At 37.0% G+C, this 26006-nt stretch overlaps 1 protein-coding gene across 2 annotated transcripts in view; it reads left to right on the top strand.

Annotated features, from left to right (window-relative positions):
* LOC145984190 (patched domain-containing protein 3-like) overlaps positions 1-26006 on the top strand; it is a 178284-nt gene that overhangs the window by 122807 nt on the left and 29471 nt on the right. For both annotated transcript variants that reach the window (XM_083117706.1, XM_083117707.1), the window contains 5 exons: positions 8265-8603; positions 15856-16027; positions 16506-16609; positions 23001-23121; positions 25108-25404. In XM_083117706.1, coding sequence (XP_082973832.1) covers positions 8265-8603; positions 15856-16027; positions 16506-16609; positions 23001-23121; positions 25108-25404 — 1033 coding nt within the window. The remainder of the gene's footprint in view (positions 1-8264; positions 8604-15855; positions 16028-16505; positions 16610-23000; positions 23122-25107; positions 25405-26006) is intronic.

Raw genomic sequence — 26006 nt, 5'->3', positions numbered from 1 at the left:
CTTTGACTTCGTAGCGCGTCACGTTGACCACTCAGACATGAAGGCTGGGAAGTGTGTTGATTTAGCCAGTTCATACATATGCATACTTTGGTGAAACTTATTAATAACGTCTGAAGTTATTCTTGGATTCAAATTCAGGACGTTAAAAAAAGTCATTTTATCATTTTCCTCGGATGATTGTCCTTTTATCAACCTTAGATTGAACAAAGAAAAAGGATGCCATTAAAAAAGTGAACCATGTAATCAGAACTTGACCATGAAAATATTGGAGAGAAAGAGACGAGTATTATGCAAGAGATGGCCATGGGTATTATGCTTCAAGGTCATTTTATTCTCATTTTCCCCTATAAGCTATGGTTTTACCGATGTTGCAATGTTGAGGTTTCAATTTAGTGAGAGTTCTCAGTACAGGAAGGAAAGAACAAATATATGAATGTATTGTAATCTATAATTTCTCCTTTCAGATTTCCGTATGATTTTTCTTCGTTATTTCCTCATTACTTTTAATTATATTTCCATTGTTGTTCCTTACGAATTTTTCCTTGTCTTTCTCATTCTCTCGCACTATCTTTTCAGTCTTTCCTTCCCACTTTTTGTTCTCTCTCTCCCCCTCTCATTTCTTATGTTGGCGCTCTCTCTTTTTCTCTTTCGCCTTACAATTCCTCTTTTCATTCTCCTTTTCCATTTCTCCTTCTCGCCCCTAATTTCCTGTTTCTCCTGGCCTAAATTCTTTTCAGAGTCGCCCCTAGGGGCACACGGGCACACGCCCGACGCCCCGTTCTTCAGAAGGCCCCGCGCTAGATAAAAAAGAAAAATGTTTGTGCTAACTAATCTGACATAGCCTGTATTCATGGCTTATTTTGACATACTTAAACATATTCAAAATTACTGAAATTATATTCTAAAGAAAGTACTACATAAAGATAGTGTTTCAAATATTTGTATAAAAAAATAGTTAATGTGTATTGTTCATTTACACGTAGAATTAAATCGATGTGAAAATATTATTTTATGGAAACAATGTAAATCACTACAGTTTCAAAATTCAATGAAAAGCGAAGAAAATTATGATATTGGGTATGATTAAATATTGCTACTTTTATAGTTAAAGTGCCTCTCCGATGGAGCAGTGGTGGCGTCGCCGCCTTGTAATGAAGGGGTCGCGGGTTCGATACCCGGTGGAGGGACATAGTGGTTCTGATCCCACTTTAAATTGGTGGCTTTTATTTATTTTTTTGCTTGTTCTCGTGGTTGTCCTCACCCCACATCCTAGCTGACCGGCAGGGAGCTACGTAATAGGAACAGAAGGCGTTTACGTTGTGTCAGAATATTGAACTAGCCTTTCAATAAAAATAAAGTACACAAACTTTTAATAGATTCATACGTATATCGTACTACATTTTACATTTATATTTCGAAATATCGTGAAGAAATGCTGAAAATGTGCGTGTCCTAATATTAATGCGAGTCGCTGTATATTTAAACTTTTCTGTAGATCCGAAATAAAGATCAGCTGAAAGATTCATTCAGATACTGCATGCTTTTTGAACCTAGGGACAAACGTAAAAATGTATGGGAGTGTGTCTTGAAGGTGCGAGATGTAAATATCATAAATACATAATCTACACCTATACAAACTGTAAAGTAGTTTCCTTTCCGCAAGAGAAGTAACGTCATCAACAGTCACTTTTACAGTTACTTTACTACGCTTAAATTTTTAACTTGAAAATTTGTAACGTGGTAACTCCCTTCTTCAACTGTTTCTCTGAATGCTAAGGTGAAAGGATTTTCGTGAAATCGCCCAAATCATTCAAGCAAGGCTGACTCCATGTTCAGTCATTTTTTGTTGCAATAATATCAATATATGAAGATTTTTATATGTTCAAGGAACATAAATAAAACACATGTAAATCTTCATATATTTACAGTGGCGCCACATTTTAAAAACACCTTTGGTGGGCTGAACTCGGACATTTGTTGTGTAAATTTATACAACACATGTCATAAGAACTTATCCTCAATTACTTTCGTAATAACGATATCGCCACGGATAGCATAAATAATATCAAACACTGGCAAGTATAAAATTGGAGAACTAACAAATCATTATGAACAGTAATTAAGTTTGGAGTATTCTTTAGGTGTATAATTAGGAAACCTTTGTTTTGTGAAGTCCTCCTCCGTAGCCGAGCGGGTTAAGGCGTTCACTCGTCTTGAGATGGTTCGAATCCGTCTCTGGTCGGAATTTATTCGGCCCACGTATAGGGCTGGTGGCAACCCACCATCGTGAGGAAATTGGGGAGCTTCGAATGAGTAAGCGTAATCCGGTCCCGAAAACCTACTATAACGGCTGGGGAGACGTCGGGCTGACCCCCCTACTATTCCAATACTGGTTGCAGATCTCCACGCTTAGAGGTGACGAAGGAAAGCGTGAGAGGGAGACAGGCAGTCGGTAGGTAAGCCAAGGCCCTTCAGGGCCGTTGCGCAAAGGATTATTATCATTATTTGTTTTGTGAAACGTGGGACTTTATTTCTAAAATATAACAATATAATACATATAAATATACAATAATACAAGGCAAATTATTGGGTGGGCTCGATCCTCACAGGCCAATGTAAGTTGGCGCCACTGTATATTTATTTTATTGAAGTTAATGATCATTGATTGTGTGTAATTTGTTTGCAAGAACATTTCCATGAAGACCATCGCCGCAAGGGAAGTCTTGTTGGTGGCCGAGCCGTTTCAATGGTCAACTCAACAATCTCGGCATCACAGGTTCTGGGTTCGAGTCGCGGATCGTGTCATGGGTGTTTGCTTTTTCTTTACAACTTCGTCTAGTCACTGATGTTCATAATCGCGATTAGCTGAAAAGCGACGTAAAATAAGCTATTTTTCAGAAAAGATGGCTCAAATGGCGAGTTATACAGTGTGTCTACCAGTCGTGAAAGTCAAGAAAGGTAAAGAAATCAACAAGTATGTCAATAAAAAGCCATACTTGTGGTCAAGAATTTTTGCTCTCGATGACTGATTGATTGATTTAGTTTATTTTACTTCACTTTTCTGCCCCTTGGTTAATCGCGAAGATGAGGATGAATGGTGGTAAGATAAGATTGATGAAGGGACAATCACAAATATATAGGGACCAAAACAAGAGCCCCACAGAAGATTACACTGGCTGTGAGTTCTGATGCCAGAGCCTCGCTAGTCTGCCAAATGCAGTCTACGATGCATTAATAGATAAAGCTAGTTTAATTCTCTTGTTAAATATAGCTTTAGTTTTCATCTTAACTGGCCTCTTGGTAGGGGTTTTTCATTGAATAAATGTTTATTTTCTTAATTGCTAATTTCCAACTTTACCTAAGTAGGGATCGAATAAATAAAGATTAAGAAAAACGAAAAAGGGTCAAGAAAAAGTCAAGGATTTTTTATTTGTTATTTTGGTAGACACTTCTAGCTAGCGCCCATCAATTCACGATCTCCGCCGACCTGGACATGCGACTGTAAATGGTAATGACAAATGTATTTGCCTTTCGCTTCTAACCTTGCCCAATCCTTGCGTCTGCTTCAGTTACTTGAAGCGAAAGTCGCGATCATCTTGTATGCATCCGTCATTTTCCTCGTCTTTCGACCTTTCTTCTTCCATCCCCATCACGGCATTCAATAACGCATGGCGACCTTGGGTGAAATTACTAGGCGTGGCTCCGAGGTCACGTTACAACGGATTGACTAATGTACCCATCGACCGGCTCCAGTTCGCACGCACTATCTCTGCCAATTACTCTTGCTTACGTATTTGTTATCTTAGGCTGCTTTTCTACCTCCATAGGTCAATCGCGAGGATGAGGATGAATTGATGAAACATGAAGGAATGAGCACACTGGATTCGTGGTGCGCTTGCGAATTGGCCACATCAATTGTCGGCTCCTGGTCATAGGCGTAGCTAGAACTTTATATTTGGGTGTGCACAAAGGACAAAAATGAGGTATTGTACCTTTTTAATAGCATATTTTGCAACACAATCACTTGGCTCTTTAACTGCACTGATGTTTGTAAAGGATTATAAATTCACTAAATGACAGTGTTGAAAATTTCTGAATATATGCAGTACGTAGAAAAAATCAAATTGCATAGAAATTACACACACACAAAATGTTCATAAATGTTAGAAACAAATACATCAAAATACACGGCATCTATAACGAGAAACGTCTGTCAAAGGGTACAATGTTCTTAAACTCATCAATAACTTCATTTACATCAATAGATAAGCTTTTTCCTGTTCCACAAATAGCAAGAGCACGGCTTCCAATCTATCCTGCATCTGAGTTGCTCTTAACCCTTAACAGGAAGTATGAGTTTTTATTACATAATTGGAAGTATGTGTCTGACAGACACGGAACACCTAAACTTTTGTTTCCTTGCAAAGTATTACATAGATTTATTCTTATAATCTAATATTATAAAATTTATTTCAAAATACATACACAACGCAAGTGCTACGTAAGAAAAAATAACTATTATTGAGAAAAACTTTTCTTTTTTTATGAAAATGCAACTTTGTTTGTCTCCTTCCGTGTTTCTCTTGTTTCAGAGTCGTCAAATCAGAGGCAGAGTAACAAAATTTAGAAACGCTTCACTGACATAGCTGATCTAAATATGGGTCTACCCATAGAATCAGTAGAAAATAGGAAAACCATATCCTCATGTCCAGACTTACAAATTGATGTAAGCATAAAAAGAGCTAAAAGTGCCTTTATTTCACACTTATGAGTTGGTCTGTAATTGCTCTTTTGATGCTCTTTGACTTTAATTCTTGTTTTCTCTAATTTTACATTTGTCCACAACAGAATATGATCAATAATGTCGTCATCAAAAATTAGAGACCAAATATCTTCCATTTGAGGATTTTCACCTAAATTTCTAACAATCTTTGTCAAACTTGGAATTCCTCGTATTATATTTTGACGAGGAACACGTCTAGTCTTTGTTGGTTCTTTAGATTCCCAAGAATATCCTTCCTTACCTTGAAAGAAAGCTGGAACGTCATTCTCTTTATTTGTCCTGCAACTTACAGACGAAATACTAGCTTCGATATTACGACAATCTTCATCATCAGTGGAAGAACCATATGTCACAAGAATGAACATGGAGTCCACATCGGAATCATCATCAGAAAATAGATCTTCCATCTCCTCTTCTAGCCCGTCTTCTTCTTCCATTTCTTCCCACATTTTTGAAACCTTGGCGCAAAAATTGGGTTCACCCACTTTCGCTACATCGCTTAGTTTCCTTTTCCTAGATGTAGAAGGTCCTTCCTCCATTATAACTAAGTTCTAATCATCAACATCAATAATACTTGTGTCCAAGAAAACTCCACTACTGGAAGTATGTGTCCAAGGGACACGCAAAAAAAACTTACGTTATTGGAAGTATGTGCCTCTCAGACACGGTAGGTTACAAAAAAGCTCTTATCAGCTAACACACAAGCGCGACCGACAACAATGAATCACACCACCAAACTAAGAAAAAAAAAAAATTATGAAGGTATTGAGGAGCTCGCTTCACAGAAACATACAGGGATGCCAGCACAACGAGAAAAAAAACCATGCGTGTCTGTCAGACACATACTTCCAGTAAAGGGTTAATGTAGTTTTAACTTGGGTAAGCTTGTTAAGCTCTCTCGCACGTGCAGCTTGAGACAGGTAAGAAGAAAAGCGCTGCAGTACAGAGTAGAATACAGTAAATATCTTCAAGGGTCCCGGGTTCGAATCCCGGTCGGGCTTGGTTGTTTGTGAATGTTCATTCATCAATTTCATCATTTCATCACTCATCCCCATCTTCGCAAATTAGCCAAGAGGCACAAAACGCGAAGTAAAATAAACTAAATCAATCAATCAATCAAGTAAATATCTTCTTTCTCCAATGACATCACAAAATCGAAAAACTATAGACACTCGTTTCATCAGCGATAATGCACACGTTTGTACCAAGTAATGACATTTTCAACTTCTTACAAACTGCCGCTTATTTTCTCTCTTATTGAAATATCTGTCTTTAATTCTCTTTGATAAAGCAGCCCATTAGGGTGTGCCTAGGCACACCCGGCACACCCCGTAGCTACGCCTATGCTCCTGGTAAGAAATTACGAGCACAATAGCATAATTTTTCTATTTGGAATATTCCGTAAACATACCATAGAAATGGTATTACAGGATTAATAATAATAATTCATCCTCATTGTTGCAATGAATCTACAAGTTAGGTACCGACGTCAAGTAACCAAAGAAAGCGAAAAATTCAATAATTATAAAAACTACAGGGTGGTCCTTGAAATTTCAACTGGCAACTTTAGAGATAGGAATGTGTTGTCACCACCTGTCTTACCCAACCGTAATACAAAAAGTATGACATTTGGTGTACCATGAGTCTTTGGACAGTGAAAGTCCGTGAGTTGCATTGTGGAAACCATCGTTCCAGACTGATGGACGGTATCTCGGTTGGTATAACAGTGGTGACAAACAGCGGCAGTCATTGATAAGAAACATAAGCACCTTCAAAAGATAGTGTTCACCCCTTACAATATTCAAGAAGTACGTATGTCTCTACAGCAAAGTCCTTGGCGATTATTCCATGCAACGACAGTGAATGTATGTGTCACAGTTGCCTGAGTAGGATTCTGAAATTGGATTTAAAATTCCATCCGTGCAAACAGTAAGATGTTCAATATCTACGGCCAGCAGATAAGGTGAACAGACGAAACCTCTGCACAGGAACAGTTCATTTCGAATGCTCTGGTAATGGTCTGATGAGGCAAACTTTCATCTGAACGGTTTTGTGAATAGTCAAAACTTCCGTTACTGGGCAGACGGCAACCTCGTAAAGTCTTCATGAAAAACATCACAATAGCCCAAAAGTTGTCGCGTGTGTGCTGTCAGAGTTCCATTGAGTGGCCGTAGTTTTTTTCAAGACTATGAAGAACGCACTGTGACGGTGAATACAGAGTGATATAGGGACCTGAAAGAAATGACCATTCTCCACAAATCGTTGCAGCAACATGGGGATGCTACGACGGCCAAACTGAGGCAGTTCTTTCCAAATGGACTGATCGTAAGATTTGGGGATGTCCCTTGGCTGGTTAGGTCTCCAGATCTGACAAGCCCAGACTTGTTTCTTTGGGGATATCTCAAAGGCAAAGTTTTCTCCCGATGGCTACGATGTATTGGGGATTCGAAAAAGGTTATCCGAGAAGTGCTCGAGGCTGTTCCACAGGACATGATTCATGACGTCATGAGCAGCTTCCGGGAGCGCCTGCAGAATTTAATTGAGGTCATTTGCTCGATGTTCTATTCAAGGATTGTGGGGTATCAGTAACAGCAATCTGTGTAAATTGCCATTACTGAATTATTGTATTACAATGAATAAATACTATACGGTATGTACAACCAGGGTGGTATTTATAGGGTAGAAATTCCCTTCTCTGGATACGCTGGTTGCAAATTTTTAACCCTTGGGGCATGCTTTATGTATCGCCGGCTGAATGTTCTTTTGTCGTATATCCACTTTTTTGTCGGAGACGAGTTGACGTTATCGTGTTCCGTACAGGTTCATGTTCCTATCCGACGTATCTGGTTGTCAGGTGGCGTGAATTATCAACAAAAATGTTTACTAATATCGTGTAGTCTATTCCAAATTCACATAAATCAAACTTAAGTCAGATCCCCTATGAAGTTAGTGCAGATCGACATGCGACAAAATAGTATTCACCTGGCAATATAAGAGTAGTATCCCGATGCTTCGAATGAAGTTACTGGAGAATTTTCAAATACCACACTGTCTTCAATTCATTGGTCTCAGGTTCGAATCCCAGTTTAAAACTGATGTTTCTTTGCAGTTGTCTCTTCCATTAATCTGACATTTTGAATTTCCCTACTAATATTTCTGATTATCACCTGCTGGCCACGTGCGAACAATTACATGAATTGTAATAAATATAGGAAGTTCTTACTTGAGAATGAATTTCGTACACAATATCCAAATCTAGAATCTCAAATGCAGCCATTGACATGGCTATTATACCCCCAGGGATATTCATACTTCAAATTGAGAATCATTGTGTAGGGTAAACAGTGATGGAAAGGTACATTGGACTGTCACTTGACAGCCACATTTTTTACACAGAATTTGCCACAATTGATAAATATAGTTTCAGAAAGTTTTTCTTCTGTTAAAATTTGCTAATAATATGTTTTGCATATATTTCCAGAATCCCTGTTGTGGATTTCCAGGAAAAGGAGAAGCAGCCCAACAGGAAGAAACGCGATGCCCGGATTCGTCGCCAAGCTAGCGATATGGACATGGACTTCTCGGACTTCAGCGTGGGTTTCTCCGACGATTTGTTCGTGGACGATCATTTCGGTGAAGACATGGACAACTTCAATCCATCCGTTCATCTCTCAGACAACTTGTATTGTGCCTTTGTTAATTCATTCGATACCGAATGCCTCGAAACTAGTATTTTACAACTGTGGTCATACGACAAAACCAAGATTTCAAACCTAACGAAGCAACAAATAGTATCAGTTTTGAATTCGAGTTCAAACACGTAAGTACACTTCTACCTTAAGTTTTATTTTGAAGTTTTATCTCCTGATGATATACCGGGCCTTTCAGTAAAATTGTTTTATTCCATAATGGACCAATATTCAGTGGTCGAAGTGGAAATTCCTAGGTGGGGAAAGGTGGATGCTTATATGGTTGAACATGGAGACAATAAGGATGCTTACGCATCCATCTCTCTCTGGAGCAAGGCCGATCATTGCGGCAGAGAAGGTAGGGAGAGGGGGGTCGGGTGAGCAGAGCGAAGCAGTACACGCTGCTCGAAGGCTGGTAACTGCAGTCGCTTTCCCCCCTCCACGTAATCTCGTTCCCTCTCACATGTTCTTTGGTGGAGCTGTCTCGCGTCACTACTTGCGCAGAGACTTGTTTTCGTTCCCTTGCTCCAGAGATACCGGGACAGTGGTATAGCTGGTGGAGGGATGCTTTACACCAATTTTCTTAACTGCGGGTCCCCCACTTCGGACACTGCCCACATTAATGTGACGTCACAACAGGCTCATGACTGCACATAATTTTCAATCAGTTTTTCTTTTTACTTTTAGTATTGGAGTTGAAAAAGGGGGTATTTTAATTCTAAATACGAACGCTTTGGCACCCCCCCCCCCTCAGATTTTTTCTTAAAGTACGAAAATTGCGCACTTTTAAGGAATGCTTCTTACGTGTTTCTGTAGTGACAACTGCCAAATTACATGTGACACGAGGGTTTCGCACGAAACTGGCAACTACGAAGCGACACCTTGCCACAAACCCTAGTAGCCACGCTCCCTTCCAGTCTGTTGAAAATCATTCAGTATGCATGCGTGACCAAAGTGACAAGGGCACGTGCAGCGTGACGCGTCACTCCAGTGTGAAACTGAAAGGTATGTGTTGCTTGTCACTTTGGTGTGAAATCTCCCTTGGCGTGCTAATTTTACGATTATCTTTGTTGCTTTCCCCAAACTTTTTGCATGTTCATATGGTTTGTGAGCCATAGCGTAGCGTCTGGTTTGGTCACTTTCTTGCATAATTTAAGGGTAAATATTAAAATTGTACAGGGCGCCCACGGACCACAGATTCGTATAGAGGACATAAAAACAAACAACTTTTTTCTCGTTGGTGCGTCGATTCGACGCTACAGCCGTTCAAAAAAGACCGTTTTGCCGCCTGTATGCTTGCAACAAAAACACAACATTTGATCATATCTGTGACGTCAATTCCTGCGGCGAAACAGCGCACGGCAGGGTTGCAAGGAACACACAAATTTTGTGAAAAATGACAAAACTACCAACCACATTATTAGCTTAAAACGAAGCGAGAAACGCGTCCAGTAGATCGAACATCATAGCCTACCAGCCAGAAGATCAGCAGTCATCTCAGCGGAAGGAGGAAGTGAACCAACCATATGAGAAATGGTAAAAACGTATTCAAAATCAAGTGTCAATATCGGATTTTGTCTCTGCCTACATGTCAAATATCAACAACAATAAATTTTATTGGACTTACAGCTTACATGTGGCTGTTTACGCCGAGCTACATGTCAAATGCTTGCAAATCTCGTTACAAGGTTGATATCTACAGGCTTGTGTCTAGATGCCTTGTGGTACTTTTGTGCCGATAACTGAAGTATCCGAGGTTCACGTTGTTACTTGTTACATTATGGCTAAAATACGTACAACCACAGTAACAATCTAATTATGAATCAGTAGCGAATATACTGCCCTGTTCAGTTGCAAACTATTACATGTGTATCCGGTGCATAGATTAACACAGTCGTCGGAGAGTTTGTATTACAACTACTTATATCCCTGTATTTTCAACCATTTTTGTCAAACAGCAAGAAGTACGTGACATAAAATTCCTAAAAGCAGATAAGAATCGCAGTCAGGTCTCTGCAAATCAAGTATCTCAGTAGGAAGTCGCTGCTTCCGTTTCCAATTTTGCTTTGATGACAGGTTTTGTACCTGCAAGTGCGTTCTAATATAGCAATACACTGGGGGAGGAGGACTTACCGTACATGAGCTTTGTTTAAGGGTCCCATGAGAAAAGGTGCGGTGAACATTGTAAGTTCTTGGAAATTCAAGTCTAGGCTAATCTCCCCTTCCTTTTACAAATTTAGACTCGGTCAGACAACACAGTTATTGTTCAGAGTAGAATAACTGCAGAAGGTGTGTTTTAGTGCAGTGATGAGTTTGGATTTCCTTCCATGCCAAGCGATATAACTGTGCATGTGTACGTGTAAATCATTTGCAGAAAGTACACAGACTACAAGGTCGCCTGATATAGAATCAAAAGATTGGTAAGTTTTACTGCTCTCCTTAAGTTTTCTTTACTAATTTACAGAAAAAGAGACATTATAGACAGACAAGCATGGTCTCGATGTACCATCAGTTCTCTGCTCTTTCGAGTTTTAACGATGAAAGCTTTGGAGTGTATGAACCACCTCCTTTAGAGTGCCTGCTTAATTTATTTATCGCTACTTGTTTGTACTATTATAATTATAATGTTATATATAAATATTGTAATGTTGGCCCAGAGTGGAGAGGATGCTAGGAGGAAGGATACTCGTAGAAACATTCGTCTCGGTTGATTGTGAAATTTTAAGAAGATCTATTTGTCAGAAATGTACATTCAGTGGTATCGCTAGAAGGGTAAGCACAGGCACGTGGTCGGGAGAGGGAGGGGAGGTGAATTCATGTTATGGCTGTGATTTTTTAGAAGCAAAAATGTTTTATGTAAAATATGAAAAAAATATAGCACCTACAAAATAAAATATCCATATTACCTCAATCTCATTGACTGCCTTCGCGATTAGCCAAAAATGGAAGAAAAGTGAAGCAAAATACACTAAATCTCTCATTAAAAAATTTATTTTTAACTCTTTCATTCATGTGATTCTTTTTTAGTATGCAACGTTTTGGTTAATATTATACTACGATTTATGAAATAATAAAATGCTAAATGAGAGCATGGGCAAATTTCTTTGCAACACAACGATCAGAAAGTTTCACAAACATGGATTTTCTCAATACGTTTGCATGTGTACTTCGCCCCCTTTTAAAAGTAGTGCGTTTTCAGTTGTTACTAATCATGAAAGGAATGCCTCAATAATCATGCCTCACTGCATGATAAGATCAAGTATCATGCAGGGATGGAAATTTGCAGTAAATATGGTAAGACATAATATTTCAGTTTTCTTGTATTAAGCACCATTTAATGGAATTATAAGTAATAAAATAATCCGTAATAGAGGCCTCTGGACCTCCTCTTATCTCTCATGAGGCTTCGCCACTGTGGATGTATTTAAATGCAATATATATAAATATAACAATAAAAATATAAGATAATATTATATATATTATTATGTTATATATATATATATGGGGAAGATAATCTGAAAACTGGTTGGTTGGTTTGAAAACCTACCCTCCACATCAAAATAAGTTTTGAAGTCCCTGTCCCACGCAATACAAATCCACAGAAACTAAATTCACTTCCTTGAACTGACACCTTTTCCCTATCAAAACTGCTATTCTGTTTAAGTCTCTATACAATGACGGTTTTTTTCTTTTCATGTTTGTAGGAACTCATTGTTGAAATACTACATTTATGTAAACACTGGTTGCAACGCCACTATTGTTTGAATGTAACAATATTTACATAGCGCTCCAAGGTGGAACATCAGCAGAAATAGAAAGCCGAAACATGGGGGAAGACAACTTAAACTATTTGTTACACCTGTTAGGTTAAGAAAATTGGGCTCTAGTATTTCAAGAAAGTGAAACCGAAAACATATGGGAGCAGTTTATGACCATACTAACTTACTTCATAAATCTTGCATGCCCCTTAAAAATAAAGCATGTTCAACCAAACAAAAAAACAAAAACTTGGTTCACAAATGAAATAATACACACAAAGATACCTCAAAGATATTTGACAAAATGCACATAACTAAGGAAATCAAACTTTGCGAGTCATATAGAATAAAGAAAAATGAATGAGAAACTAATAAAATATGAAAAATCCAAACACATCAAAGATAATATCAGAAATAATAGTAATACATCAAAGGCAATTTGGAATATCATAAATGAGCAAAGAGGCAAAACACCCAATAAGCATAATGAAAATACCACAATATTTGAAAATGAAGTAGAAATAACTAACCCTAAACACATTACAGATACATTCAATAGGTATTTCTCAAACTCCTATGTAAACTGTCCCATTGACCCCAAAAGTGCCCAAACAACTAAAATTGAATCAAATACTGTACTGAACTCCATTTATCCAGATGGTTGGTCAAATTATCTAATTAAAAAATGTTCTCAATACATTACATTACCACTACAGTATGCTATAAATGCCTCTATCAATAGTGGAATTTTCCCAAAAGTACTGAAGAAAAGTATAATCAAACCAATACTAAAAAAAGGACTGGAGACAGAAATAAAAAACTATAGACCAATAACGATCACATCATCTTTCTCAAAACTGTTAGAGAAAATCATTTGTAATAAAATATACTTATTCTGTGCCAAATATAACATAATTAGTCCACTACAACATGGTTTCCAAAAGGGTAAATCGCCAAGTACAGCTACTTCTCAATTTATTGAGATAATTGTAGATGCATTAGAAGATAATGAGATACCCTGTGCTATTTTCCTGGATCTGTCCAAAGCCTTTGACTGCTTAGACCACTCTATGTTCATGCAAAAAATATATAATCTTGGCATTAGAGGAAACGCATACAAATATTTTTTTTTTCACGGATAGACCACAGTACAACCAGATACTACATACTGAAAACTCCGTGGTTCACAAAATTATATCTTACACTGAATATGCAAAAACAGGAGCCCTCAAGACTCCATACTAGGCCTGCTACTCTTCATGCTATATACCAAAGACTTACCCACCCCAGACAATACAAATATTTTAACATACGCAGATGACACAACCATAACTTGCAGTGCAAATACACAAGAACAATTAGAAAGACAAACCTACATATCAGTAAATATAATAACTCAGCACTTAAATTCATATAACTTGAATATAAACTATCCAAAAACAATGTATATTGCTTTCAATCCTGGAAATAAACCTAATTTTGATCATGTAAACTTACAAATAGATGATAATCAAATCAATTTTTAGGTTTAGTTATTGATGACAAATTAAGATGGGCATATCATATTTACCATGTATGCAAGAAAGTAGGGAAAACTTATATCTCCTAAAACTCCTAACACAATATCATGTCTGAAATAAACACAAATCTATACTATGGACTTGTATATCCATACCTAGAATATTGCATATTAGCATGGGGAGGAGCTGTGCAGGAATGCACTCAAAGATTGCTTACTCTACATAAAAGAGCAATACGGTATATGTTCAAAATACCAATTAGAAACTCGTGTAGAGAATTATTTAGAGAAAATAAAATTATGACCATATATTCCCTATATATTTATAAAGCAATTGAATATGTACTAAAACACTGTAAATTTGATAAATTCGACCGTCCATCAGCACAACACACGTCTAAAAGAGAACTTCCACATGAAAGCACACAGACTTGCTCTTTCAGACAAATCACCTCATGTTGCAGGAATAAAATACCATAACAATCTTCCCACACACATCAAACAAATTACAGAAACTCACAAGAAAATGAAAGCAATTAAACAGTATTTAACAGATATACCTCTGTATAATCTCAATGAATGTAAATAGTTAAACTGGATTAGTAAATTGAAGCATTTAAATTATTTTGATATTGTATGTCTCCTATATTTGGATTTTCTCTTTTACAAGTTTAGTATATGACATTTATAACTGTTTAACCCATATGATTTATTTGTATTTTTGTGTTTGCATTTTGTTCTTTTCATTGTAATCCTACTCCATTTGTAATATTTAGTATTGTATAACGTTTTCCACACCCATGGATATGGGTCTATGGAAATAAAGAAATTATTATTATTATTATTATTATTATTATTATTATTTATTATTATTTATTATTATTTATTATTTATTATTATTATTATTTATTATTATTATTATTATTTATTATTAAATAACGGTGATATATTTTCTTTGAAATCTTGTTTCGGAACATATGGTCCCCACAAAAAGGCACATGCACTTAAACTTTCATTGTGAAATTCTTTCCTTATCTGTGACTGGCACACCGCAAGAGTAAAACATGAAAGTTCCATGAGAATTATTTAATTTCTGTGTGCAATTTTTCTTTCCTTAATTATTTTATGCATATGTCACATGCGTTTGGGGAGCTAATTGCTGCCCCCCCTCCCTAGCCCTACCTAACTACGCCTATGGCCACAGAACCATACACTTCGCAACTTGTCGACGAAACCGAGAATGAGATAGATTCTGCAAAATCCAAGACTTAGTGTTCAAGACTTCTGATTTCGTTCGAGATTTTGGTATGTTATTGAAAATGTGTGTGTGTGTGCACACAAATTTAAGTGCTTGAAATGAGACTTCAAAAAATTAAAATATTGTTTGCCTTAGTCACTTCCGCATGCTGAATGTTTATGCTGTGATTATGTTATTTGTAATATACACTTCAAGACTTGAGCTGAGAACGGCCCTTCAAGAGACAGATGAGAATGAGATGGATGTTTATAAATATCTATTAGACATTATCCTTAGTAAAGTAGGTATATTTGTAACAATTATAATGATTAACTCTGCCCCTGGAAATTTTTATTGGGGGGAGGGGGGCTAGGTTAAGGTAGTTGGGGTGGCAGGAAACACCCCTGTTTGGCCTGGTATTTTGCACACTTTGTTTCTATAATATGTGATATGAATAAACAAAGCTAATGCACTAGCTTTGTTGGCAGGGAGCACTAAAACATAAAATGACAGTGAATGGAGGGTTGTTCCATGTAAACGAGATGAGACAATGTGGTCTGGTATAGTTCATCTCATATTCATCTTTCTCACTACTGTTAAATCTTTTGACATGCATATCCTTGAATGTAATGTTATTTGATTTATCTATACATAAGGCATGGCAGTGTGTATATTGAACTGTTTCTTGAATAATCTTTCAATAGGCAGACATTGCTGAAAGTGCCCAATACTGTACATATAACACAATGCTATATATATATATATATATATATATATATATATATATATATATATATATATATATATATATATATATATATATATATATATATATGATGCAACTTATGCAACTTTTATGTTTATTCCAGAGCTACCTTTGGTCGTCACTTAAATTATCTGGGTCTTTTGGGAGATGTAAGAAAAAGCAATGAAGGAGAAATAATATCTGCAGGAGCGCTACTAAGCATTTGGCTTGTTCACGTAAATTTCTCCCAAGTTGATCCAGATACTGGTGGTAATGATGCTGGAACAGGCGACCTCGTAAGTACTTCATTATTGTTCATTTTATCTTGCTACTACAAGAGAGAAGTTTCTGTACTCTGCCTATAAAGTTTTGTATGATTCCACATTAGATGGTGCAAGAGTTAATTTTAACACAATCCAAACTCTGATGTTACCATCGAGAAGGAAGGCTGGCTGGTCTTCATGAGAAGAGGGGAAATATTTCCTATTCATAGCAAATAGAATAAATTTGAATTCTTATTCTTTACATTGTAAAATATTTTATTTATCATGTATTGTTTTCCTCAATCTGTAGAATTTTGAATTTCTAGAAATTATGCATTATGTAATGTAAAAATTTTGTATGTTTAATTTTTTTTTATATATACAGCTAAAATTAAGTTATAGAATTGTTTACTTCTCCTTGTAGGTATGAAAGTAAATTTAAAATTGACCTGTAAATTTCAGTGTAAATAAAAACAAACAAAAAACTGATTCATCTTTTCTTTTGTCCCAGGCCAGTGTAGAAGTCCTCAATTGGGAGAAGAAATTCTTAGAATTAATGGAGAACATGTCCCATTCTGTTACAGGGATGAAAATGTATTATGCATCTGGAAGAAGGTAATGATGATTATTTATATTTTCTTTCTGTTCAAAACAAAGGTTGCTTTGTTGTTGCATGCACCATGCCAATAAGACTCACAGGGGCAGTGCTTGAAGTGAGAAGGGATTTGGGGAGATGGTATCCCTCTTCTAGCAAAATTCTTGCAAAGCATTTCCCAGCTGCCTCATTGCCACCTTGTTAAACAATAGGAACATACCCACTCAGCTAACCCAAGGCTCTAACAAACATCATGTTTCTCAAACCCATTTCATATGTTTTATTTATTTGTTTGTTTTCCTGGTAGTAGTCGCAGTCAAGTGTTTGTTCACTGATGGAGTGTATATGTGTGGATAAACCCTTTCAGTTAATATTGTTGAACATTGTTCATGATAGTTAAAAAATTCTTATAAAATAAAAATAATCATCCTTCGCCATTTCCTGCTTCTGGCTGGGTCGGCATAGAAGTCGAGCCTCTCAATTTTTTCCTGGTCTTCCACCACTCATCTCTTTCCACAGTGTTCCAATCTTGTCCTCTTCTCCTAACACTCTGCTATCTGCTCTTTCCACTGACATCTTGGTCTCCCCCTTGGCCTTATTCCCACTCTTTGTGCATTGTAAGCTCTTACTAGTAGTCTTTCTGCACCCATCCTCTTCATGTCTCCAAACCATCTCATCTGTGCCTGATCTATCCTGTCCTGAAGCTCCACCATCCCTACTGTCTGTCGGATCTCCTCATACCTTATTCTATCCCTTTCAGTCTTCCCCAATATAGTTAGTGTTATTCCTCTGTAGTTTTTACAATCCATTCTGTCCCCCTTCTTGAATATGGGAACTATTAGTCTCTTTGTCCAATCTCTTGGCACTTCTCTTTCTTGCCACACTGTTTTCAACACACTGTACAGCCACTGCACACCAATCACTCCTGCTCCTAGTATCATTTCCACTGGCACTTCATCTACTCCAGATGTTCTACTGCTCTTCATTCTCTTCAGTGCTTCCTCCACTTCTTTCTATGCGAGATTCATTTTTTCCTTCCCGTTTTCTTTTTCCTCCACTTCTTCATGTTCAGCAATTTCTCCACATTCTCCTTATTTCTTCATCCTCTTCTACAGGGCGAGCGAAAAGTCGCCGGACTGAAAGTTTAAAAAATCATTTTCAAAGTTTGGTTCAGTTCTGTAGGACCAAACGCGCATGGCTTGTTTGGACAACTCTTGGGAAGGAGAGGAGCCTATTTTGAAAGCAAGGCTGGCGTTGTAACTGCAGCAGTGGGTGTTTGTTGACCGTGCAGTGCAAGATTGTTTTTAATCGCGAGAAGCGTGTTGCTTTGTTGGGAGGTTTACTTTAAGCTGAAGACCTATACTTTGTGTGTGGAAAAGTGGAGAAGACTGTATCCCGATGATCCTGTACAGGATTTCATTTTGTGCATTTGTTTTCTTTATTATCTTATCTTTTTTAATATCTAGTAATAATAACAATAACAATAAATAGCAAATTTCAGGAACAAGACATAGGGTAGGTTCGTATAAGCGTATGCACTTAGTGTTTAAAGTCATATTACGGGAATGTAAACAAACAGAAACACAAAACAACTGCACCTACTTCTTAAGTAGTATCTTTACTTTCGTATGGAACTAAGAATAAAATGAATGGAAACAAAATATAGGATATACAATTATCTTTTTAAATGGATGCAAAATAGTACTCTTAGGGGACTAATCCTTAAAGAGTACGCAACATGTCCCCTAAAAGTACGCACTTGAAAGTGTCTTGGAGATGAAGGAAATAAAACCTCTAACACACGTCACACTGAAAGGCACCCTGTTCTTCATATGAAAGCTTCATGCCACCATTGCTCGCAACCTCCACATTGAATCCAGTCTTCTGTAATTGGTTCATGGCATCCTGGGCAATTGACAACTTCTTGAAGGTCTGTAGATGTGGAAGGTACAGCAGCATCAAATTTCAAGTGCTTTTTCCCTTTGCAACGCTTGCCTCCTTTACTTAGCTCCGTACTTTGGGATTATGCACACTCCAATGTTGCTCGATATGGTGATGATGTCATTATTTTGGATTTCTTTCCACATCTACTGAGCTTCAACTCATGCTTGGCTTTTGGCAGGGGGAACAATTCAGAAGGAGATACTCGTAGGTTAACTTCTGACTGTCTGTTGCTGCCATTGTCACTTCGACAGTGAACATCATCCTCTTGAGGCTGAATTGAATTTTCGGTTTGTTTTCCTTTTGTGGCCCGACATCTTTCCTGTAGATGAAATAATAACTATTGTCACAAACTTTTTACATATGAATTTATGCACATAGGATACTGTACTTTCATTTTATTTGTGATTCAATCTATGTAAATTCTTCTAATTTTACAGAAAGTTATTCAGAAATTGTGACATTAGACATCTTTTAAAAAATATCACAGATTCATGGAAACTGCCCTGTCCATCAAGAGTATGCATGTGAACTCTTGGGTACTGTTCAATGCGTACTCTTTGAGGACAATGCCACATTTAATGTTTGGTCACCAGATGGCAGAATCAATCAGACTAGACATGTGAAATCCACATCTATGTATTCTCAAGGCGTGCAGAGATATTTACTAGACAGGTCATTGTCTTCCCGTTTTAGCGTTATTGGGCAGACGTTATATTCTACAAGTGTAATATTACACTGAAATGGCATTAAAGTACTTACCTGCTAATTACTCAGTCCCTGCCAGCATCTTGTTACTTCCTTCATGCTCATACACAACCTTCTGCACTGCTGCTTGATCCCACAATGCTGCCAACTCTGGAAATTGACACTCCATACTCACTCTTTCAAGACTGTGTACTCTTATAGGAACCTACCCTATTATAGAATACAGGAAGATACATCCTACATTGTGCATATTTCAATCTGTTGAATTTATAAATAATTAGCTATGAACAACAAAAAAAAAAAAAATCTGTTTAGTCCGGCGACTTTTCGCTCGCCCTGTATAATGTTTCCCCTTTCATCCCTTAGCTTGCAGCTGTCTCCTCTTTCTCTTCTCCTTTCTCTCACTAATCCACACAATACTTTCTTGTTCCCATCTACATCTTCTTCTATCACTTTGGTCCAATCTTCCATTCACTTTCTTCTTTCCTCCTTTACTACTGTTCTTGCCTCTTTCTTTTTTCCACGTACTCTTTTTGTGCATTTTGTGATTTAAATTTAAACCATTTTCTAAATACATCATATCTGTTTCTCACTGCCCCTCTAGTTCTTTTATTCCACCACAGTGTTTCTTTTTTTCTTCTTGCTTGTCCTTCCACATACCTTTTCGGCTACAACAAAGTATCGATTTCTTTGGGAGGCATGTCATAGAAGCATCCGCCCCTCTAGAAAAAAGTTGTTAATCCACATTAGCCTCTACTAATTCTGTTTTAAATCTTATCCATTCTGTTTCTACTTCTTTGGGTTCATCTCTTGGCACTTTAGTATGCAATATTTCTTGATATTTCTCTTTTATTATCTTATCCTTCAATTTCCACCCTCTTATCCTTCTTTCTTATTCCTCCCTTCTATCTTTTATTTTCCATCTCCTCATATCTCATACTAGTAGCCTGTGGTTACTGTCTCAGTTCTCACTAGTCACTGGGTATTACTTTAATGTTGTTCATTATCTTCTTTACTTCCTTATTTACCACCACCTGTGACCTGTCCAGTAGCTCAGACCCTTATAAAATAATAATAATATTAGTAATAATATATTTTATGAAAAACAAATTATATTTTAAATTGCTTTACTAATTACACATCATACCGACTGGACCACCATGTATCATTATTCAAATTATAGATATTTTGGATATTGTTAAATATTTTTACCCTTTTTACACTATGGTAACAATACTATTTTTCCTCAATTAATAATTTAGTTTGTTTCATAATACCCATATGATATTCATACATATTTATTTTGGAATGACTTAAATTTACTTTGTCATCACTGTGCTGCTAATGTGAACATGCATTGTATTAAAAAGGAACAGGTGTAAAAATCTTTGATTTATGGTGGGGATATAATCTCTGGTACTCCTACCCATCTTAATTTACATTCTACATAAAACTGCAGGTGCAAACATTTGTGGCAAAGAAAGTCAGATGATTTAGCATGTAAAAATATGAATGCTATTTGTGTTTATACATACTGTAGGTGTCGCAAAGATTTTTTCTAGATAAGGACAAGTAAAGCTTTTTTCCCCTGAAGAGGGTATTGCAAAAGCATTTCCCCTCAAAATAGTCCTGCCGCCACAAAAAACACTTCTTGTAATGATTGTGTACCAGTCCTGCTTGTAATTATCAGTTCCTTACAGGGGTTCCCATAGGGTGATTATGACACAGAATGCGCCATCGAGATTTTTTTGGGGGATTCTTTTCCCTTCAAATAATATAAAATTCAACATTTATATATTTTCTAAAATATATGTAAAAAAAATTTACACCTTAAATGCACCATATTTAATCCATTACATGAAGAAAGGAAAGTATTTTGTGGCAGGGATGCCCACAGGTGGGTTTGTGGACACAAGTTGCATCCGCCCAACTTTGGAGAGGATTTCTATGATGGAAATTTGACGTGAACAATATAGTGTTGGACACAAGTTGCATTACATTATCAATTAACCATTGCTGCTACATAAATAGCAATTTGTAGACTTCCAAGGGAATTGCAATGGGTAATATGTATTATTAGAAGGGGGGGGGGGATATCTAACTATTACACATTAGGCCTTACTTAAATTGACACGTGGATTCTGGGGGGGGGGGGGATTGAGAATTAAACGTTGGGAGGACAATATCCAACTCTTGATATCAGTGTTAAGTCTTAGATTTTGGTGGATATTTTAGTTACGGCGTTACCCCCACACCCCCTATACGCCTTCATGGCGTGGTGCTAAGCACAGGGGAGCACTTTACCTTTTTACCTTTTTTATTTTAGTTACGGGGAATTGAGCATTAAATTAAGGGGAAGTATCAAATTCTTGTGTATTACTTTTGTCTTAGACTGTTGCGGAAATTGTAGTGTGGGGACTGAGAATTATTTGTTTTGGAGGAGGCAATACCCACTCTTCAATATAAACAGTAAGCCTGAAATTGGCATAGCAATTTTGGTGGGAGGATTGAGGATTGAATTTTAGGGAGGTGGGAGATATGAAGCTCTTGATAAAGTGTTAAATCTTAGATTGTCAAGGGATTTCTGTAGTGGGGGGAGAGTTCGAATATTATATTTTGGGGACTTTATTTAGTGATATGGTATCCACACGTTTTCGGCATGCCGAAAGTGCGAAAAGAGAAGCTGGAAAAGAGTAAATACTGCGGGATCCTAAGAAAGTATTGATACCCCATGAAATCAATATTCTTGAAAGCCTGCAAAGAAATGAATGTAACAATTTTCTTGCTTGCTTCGCTCTCAATGATATGTTTAAAAAATTCATGTTTGGCATTTTACTGAGATGAATGTGACGTTTTGCACTGTAGCTGCATTACAAGACATGAACAATATTCTCGATATTGATTAGTAACATCACTTCTTAGAAATATAATGCTTATTGTTGGTATACTGTTTAATTCAAAGCAGATGCATCATTTGGATTATAAATTTCTATTCCCAAGAAGGAGAAACTGTATTATATTCTAGCTCTGAGCTTAGAAATTTCTAGCTAGGGTTCTGTAATGTCTTCTCAAACAATAATTGAATCAGTCACATGGCTGCAGCATGTTATTTGGTTTACCCAGGTTGAATTTTCTATCTTAAGTTGTGTAACAATTTGTGTTAAATACTCAAATTGTTGGTTTTATGAATCGTATTCTCCACTCGCAAACTCTGTTTAAATAATTTATTACTTTTAACCAATCAATGTGCTAGCTTTTAGTTATTTTGAAAACTGAAGAATTAAGAAAATATGGACAGTTTAACATGGTATTGTATTCAAATAAACATCAATTATTACGTATTCATCCAAACTATTTTGGAGGGATTGTGATGAAGGATTTTGATGGTTGGGGGGGGGGGGAATGCATCCACGGTCTTGGGGGTGATTGGCACTCCTGTTCGGGGCAGATCAAGTATAGTGTTCAATAAAGCTAAGAAAAAGTTACTTTTAGTAGACACGCTGTCGTAATTAAATACTTTATGGGGATTATAACATTAATTTGGGGGCCTTGTGAGGGGATGGGCACCCCTGGTTCCTTACAATAATTAAAGCAAATTATTGTGACTAAAATGAATGTGTGAAATGTATAATTTTAGGCTCATATTTATTTTTCCAATGAGGGAGGCATCCATGTGTTTGTAGGATAGAAAGGTAAATGAGTACTGAGATGCATTTGACACTGACATTAAATTCAATTTCTAACATTTATTTCTCTTTGCAGCTTTGGTGACATTAGCAGTGCAGCTATGTTCCAGGATATTGGAAAACTTTCCATTGGTGTGGTTCTGATGTTTCTCTATGTCCAGCTCATGTTAGGAAAGTTTAACTTAGTTGAGTTACGGGTAAGTCATTTGTAAATAAACAATTCACTTCAAATTCAGATAAAAGGTTGTCAATTTGAAGGGGCAATTACTCCATACCCTCCTCTCCACTAAAGCATCTAAAACCAAACCCCATCAGAGGTGGGGGATTTTTCAAAGAGTTAGTGACGTGTGGTCAGCAGGACAAACCCCCCAGTCGTTGCTGCAAGTTTTCTATGGCTGGGTTACACTGCTCATTTGTAGTTCCCAAATTTCCTCACAATGGTGGGTGGCCTCAGATACCATACACACGCCGAAATCTCAGGAGAAAAGTTGCTACACTTCCCCCAGGAGACTCGAACCTGTGTGTGTCCCACAGCTGGAGCACAAAGCTTGCACCTTGGACTGCACAGCCTTGGTACGGGACTGTATTTAATGTTGGGGAGCACATAATGTCCTACATGGAAAAAATTTAATGACTGAACACGAGTTGCATTGTATCATTTACTCACATTCACCCATAAAATAAATCCACAAAGAGACACCTCAGTATCTATGGGATAAATTATAATGCTCAAATAGCAATCTAAAGAAAAATAATTCATTAATATTAACTACCCATAAAACAGCCTGCTATAACTCACCATCCTACAATACGTACTAGCAGAATGGAACAAGTTGCTATTAACAAAAATCTAACCACATGATAAGGTAAAGTTCCCCATGCATATAGCACTGTGCCATGAAGGCCCATGTAGGGGATGGGGGCACTCAATCTTGATCGTGGCCATTTTGGATGTGATTAGCACCATGCTCTGGCTGCCTCTCCCCCCAGGGTTGCCCCAGGTACCAATTGATTTGAGGCTGGGTGAGCCCTGACCTCAGATCACCCACCTTGAAAATCGAACCCAGGTCTCCCACATTGCAGTCAGATGCCCTACTGACTAGACCAACATGGCTCGTCATGATAATTAAGAATAAACTCGAAAGCTAATACTTACTGACTCAGCAATTCAGTTTAGAGTAAAATTATATGATAAGAAAAACTCAGAATTAGTAAGATATTTTATTTATATTAATTGTATATTAGGCTAGTGATAATGTCAATTTAGTCATGAGCTAGAAATAATCTTAAATTTCTTGCTCATTACATTAACAATATTTTTGTCTGCTTTATGATATATTTTATGAAATGTATGTGTCAATGGTCTGATTTATGCTTAACATAAAATGATTAGAAATTTGATCTGAAATGTACTCATATCTATATGTCTGCTGCAACTAGCAGTGCTTGAAGACTGAAGTGGAAATTCCTAGCTAGGAAGGATTCTTGGCCAAGTTTGGGATGTTTGTGTGATTCAACATTGAGACAATGAAGCAAGTGCTTACATATATTATCCTAGCTGGGGGATGCTTTATGCAAATTTTCTTAATTGGGGGATAGAATCACCTTGCTCTCCCTCACTTCAAGCACTGGTAACTATATATACTTTACATGTAACTGTATTTTTAAAAATTAGTATTGTTGTTTACATCTGAATATAACGATAAGGGTCAGTTGTAAAAGGTCGAACCATGCCTGCTCAATAAAGACTATATCGAATCAAATCAAGGAGATGAAATTGAGGAAGACACACTTGCAAAGGAATACCCAGGCCAGGACTCAAATTCAGAACCTTTGGTACCAAGATCACTAGTCAGCCACTCAACATTTTTGGCCCTGACTCTCAAAGAGCTGGTTCATTGCAAATTTTAATATTTTAGTTAATTTATTATAAGTATATCACAAAACATTAATGGATGACTCATATTTGCAATGTGGAAAATGAACGAAAATATCTTTAGATACCATCATAGCACACCTGGAATTTGAACTAGTTTTGATTAACCTGACACTTTCTTAACTGCAGAATAAGTATATCACATTAGGTAAAGCTTAAAACAACTTGTCAAGATGTGTGTGTATGTCTAAGACATTACCGTTTAGGAGAAATATATATCACAAATGTTACTTCTTTTTCATTCCAGGGATATCTTGGAATGGTGGGGCTTGGATGTATTGGAATGTCTGTAATAGTGTCATATGGAGTGTGTTCATTGTTTGGCGTATTTTATGGACCAGTGCACACTGCGCTACCATTTCTCCTACTTGGTATAGGCATTGATGACATGTTTGTGATAGTGCAAAGCTGGAATAATTTAACACCATCTGAAAGACAGCTCAGTTTACCAGAGAGGGTGGGCACAGCACTCCGGCATGCAGGAACATCTATTACAGTAACTTCAGTTACTGATTTTCTAGCCTTTATGGTTGGAGCTACAACCGTAAGTATTTTCTTTTCTTGACAATAGCTTCTTAGATTGCATGCTTACATAATTGTTGAACACTGAAAACCGGAGTTTCAGACAATCTACTCAAAGACACTCACATTGTCTCTTGCCTTTTGCCAGTAATACAGAGATTGTTATCCAGATGGTGGTCGAAAGCTACACAATAGCACATGTGCATCACAAAATAACCAAACTTTGTGTATGTGTGTAATATTAAAGGAACTGGAAGAAATTACATGTGTTTTGTGAACATAGAAATGTTCTTGAATTTAAATCATCGCCATTTCCAATGCAAACCGCAGGTGTGCGTGCATAGTGAATTGGTGCCAGAACCCAGAATAACTGGTTTTGTGTGGAACAAAACACCATTAATGATATAGTCGGACATTATGCACAATGACCTGTTCTCAGGCCACATCACCCACAAAATATCATCCACAATGGACTCTATTCACTGCTTCTGTTATATGTTAACACTTTGATTTTCAGCTCAAATTTTACAACTTCATTTAGCATTTCATTTAACGCTTGGAGGATGGCGATTTCCTACCTATCAATTAGGACTAACCTGTTATTTTGACATGTATTTTTCCTTT

Source organism: Lepisma saccharinum, chromosome 2, assembly GCF_977018435.1.
Source record: "Lepisma saccharinum chromosome 2, izLepSacc3.1, whole genome shotgun sequence".
In the NCBI taxonomy this organism is placed as follows: Eukaryota; Metazoa; Arthropoda; class Insecta; order Zygentoma; family Lepismatidae; genus Lepisma; species Lepisma saccharinum.
The sequence above is the reverse complement of the archived record's forward strand: the minus strand, read 5'-3'. Positions and strand labels throughout refer to the sequence as shown.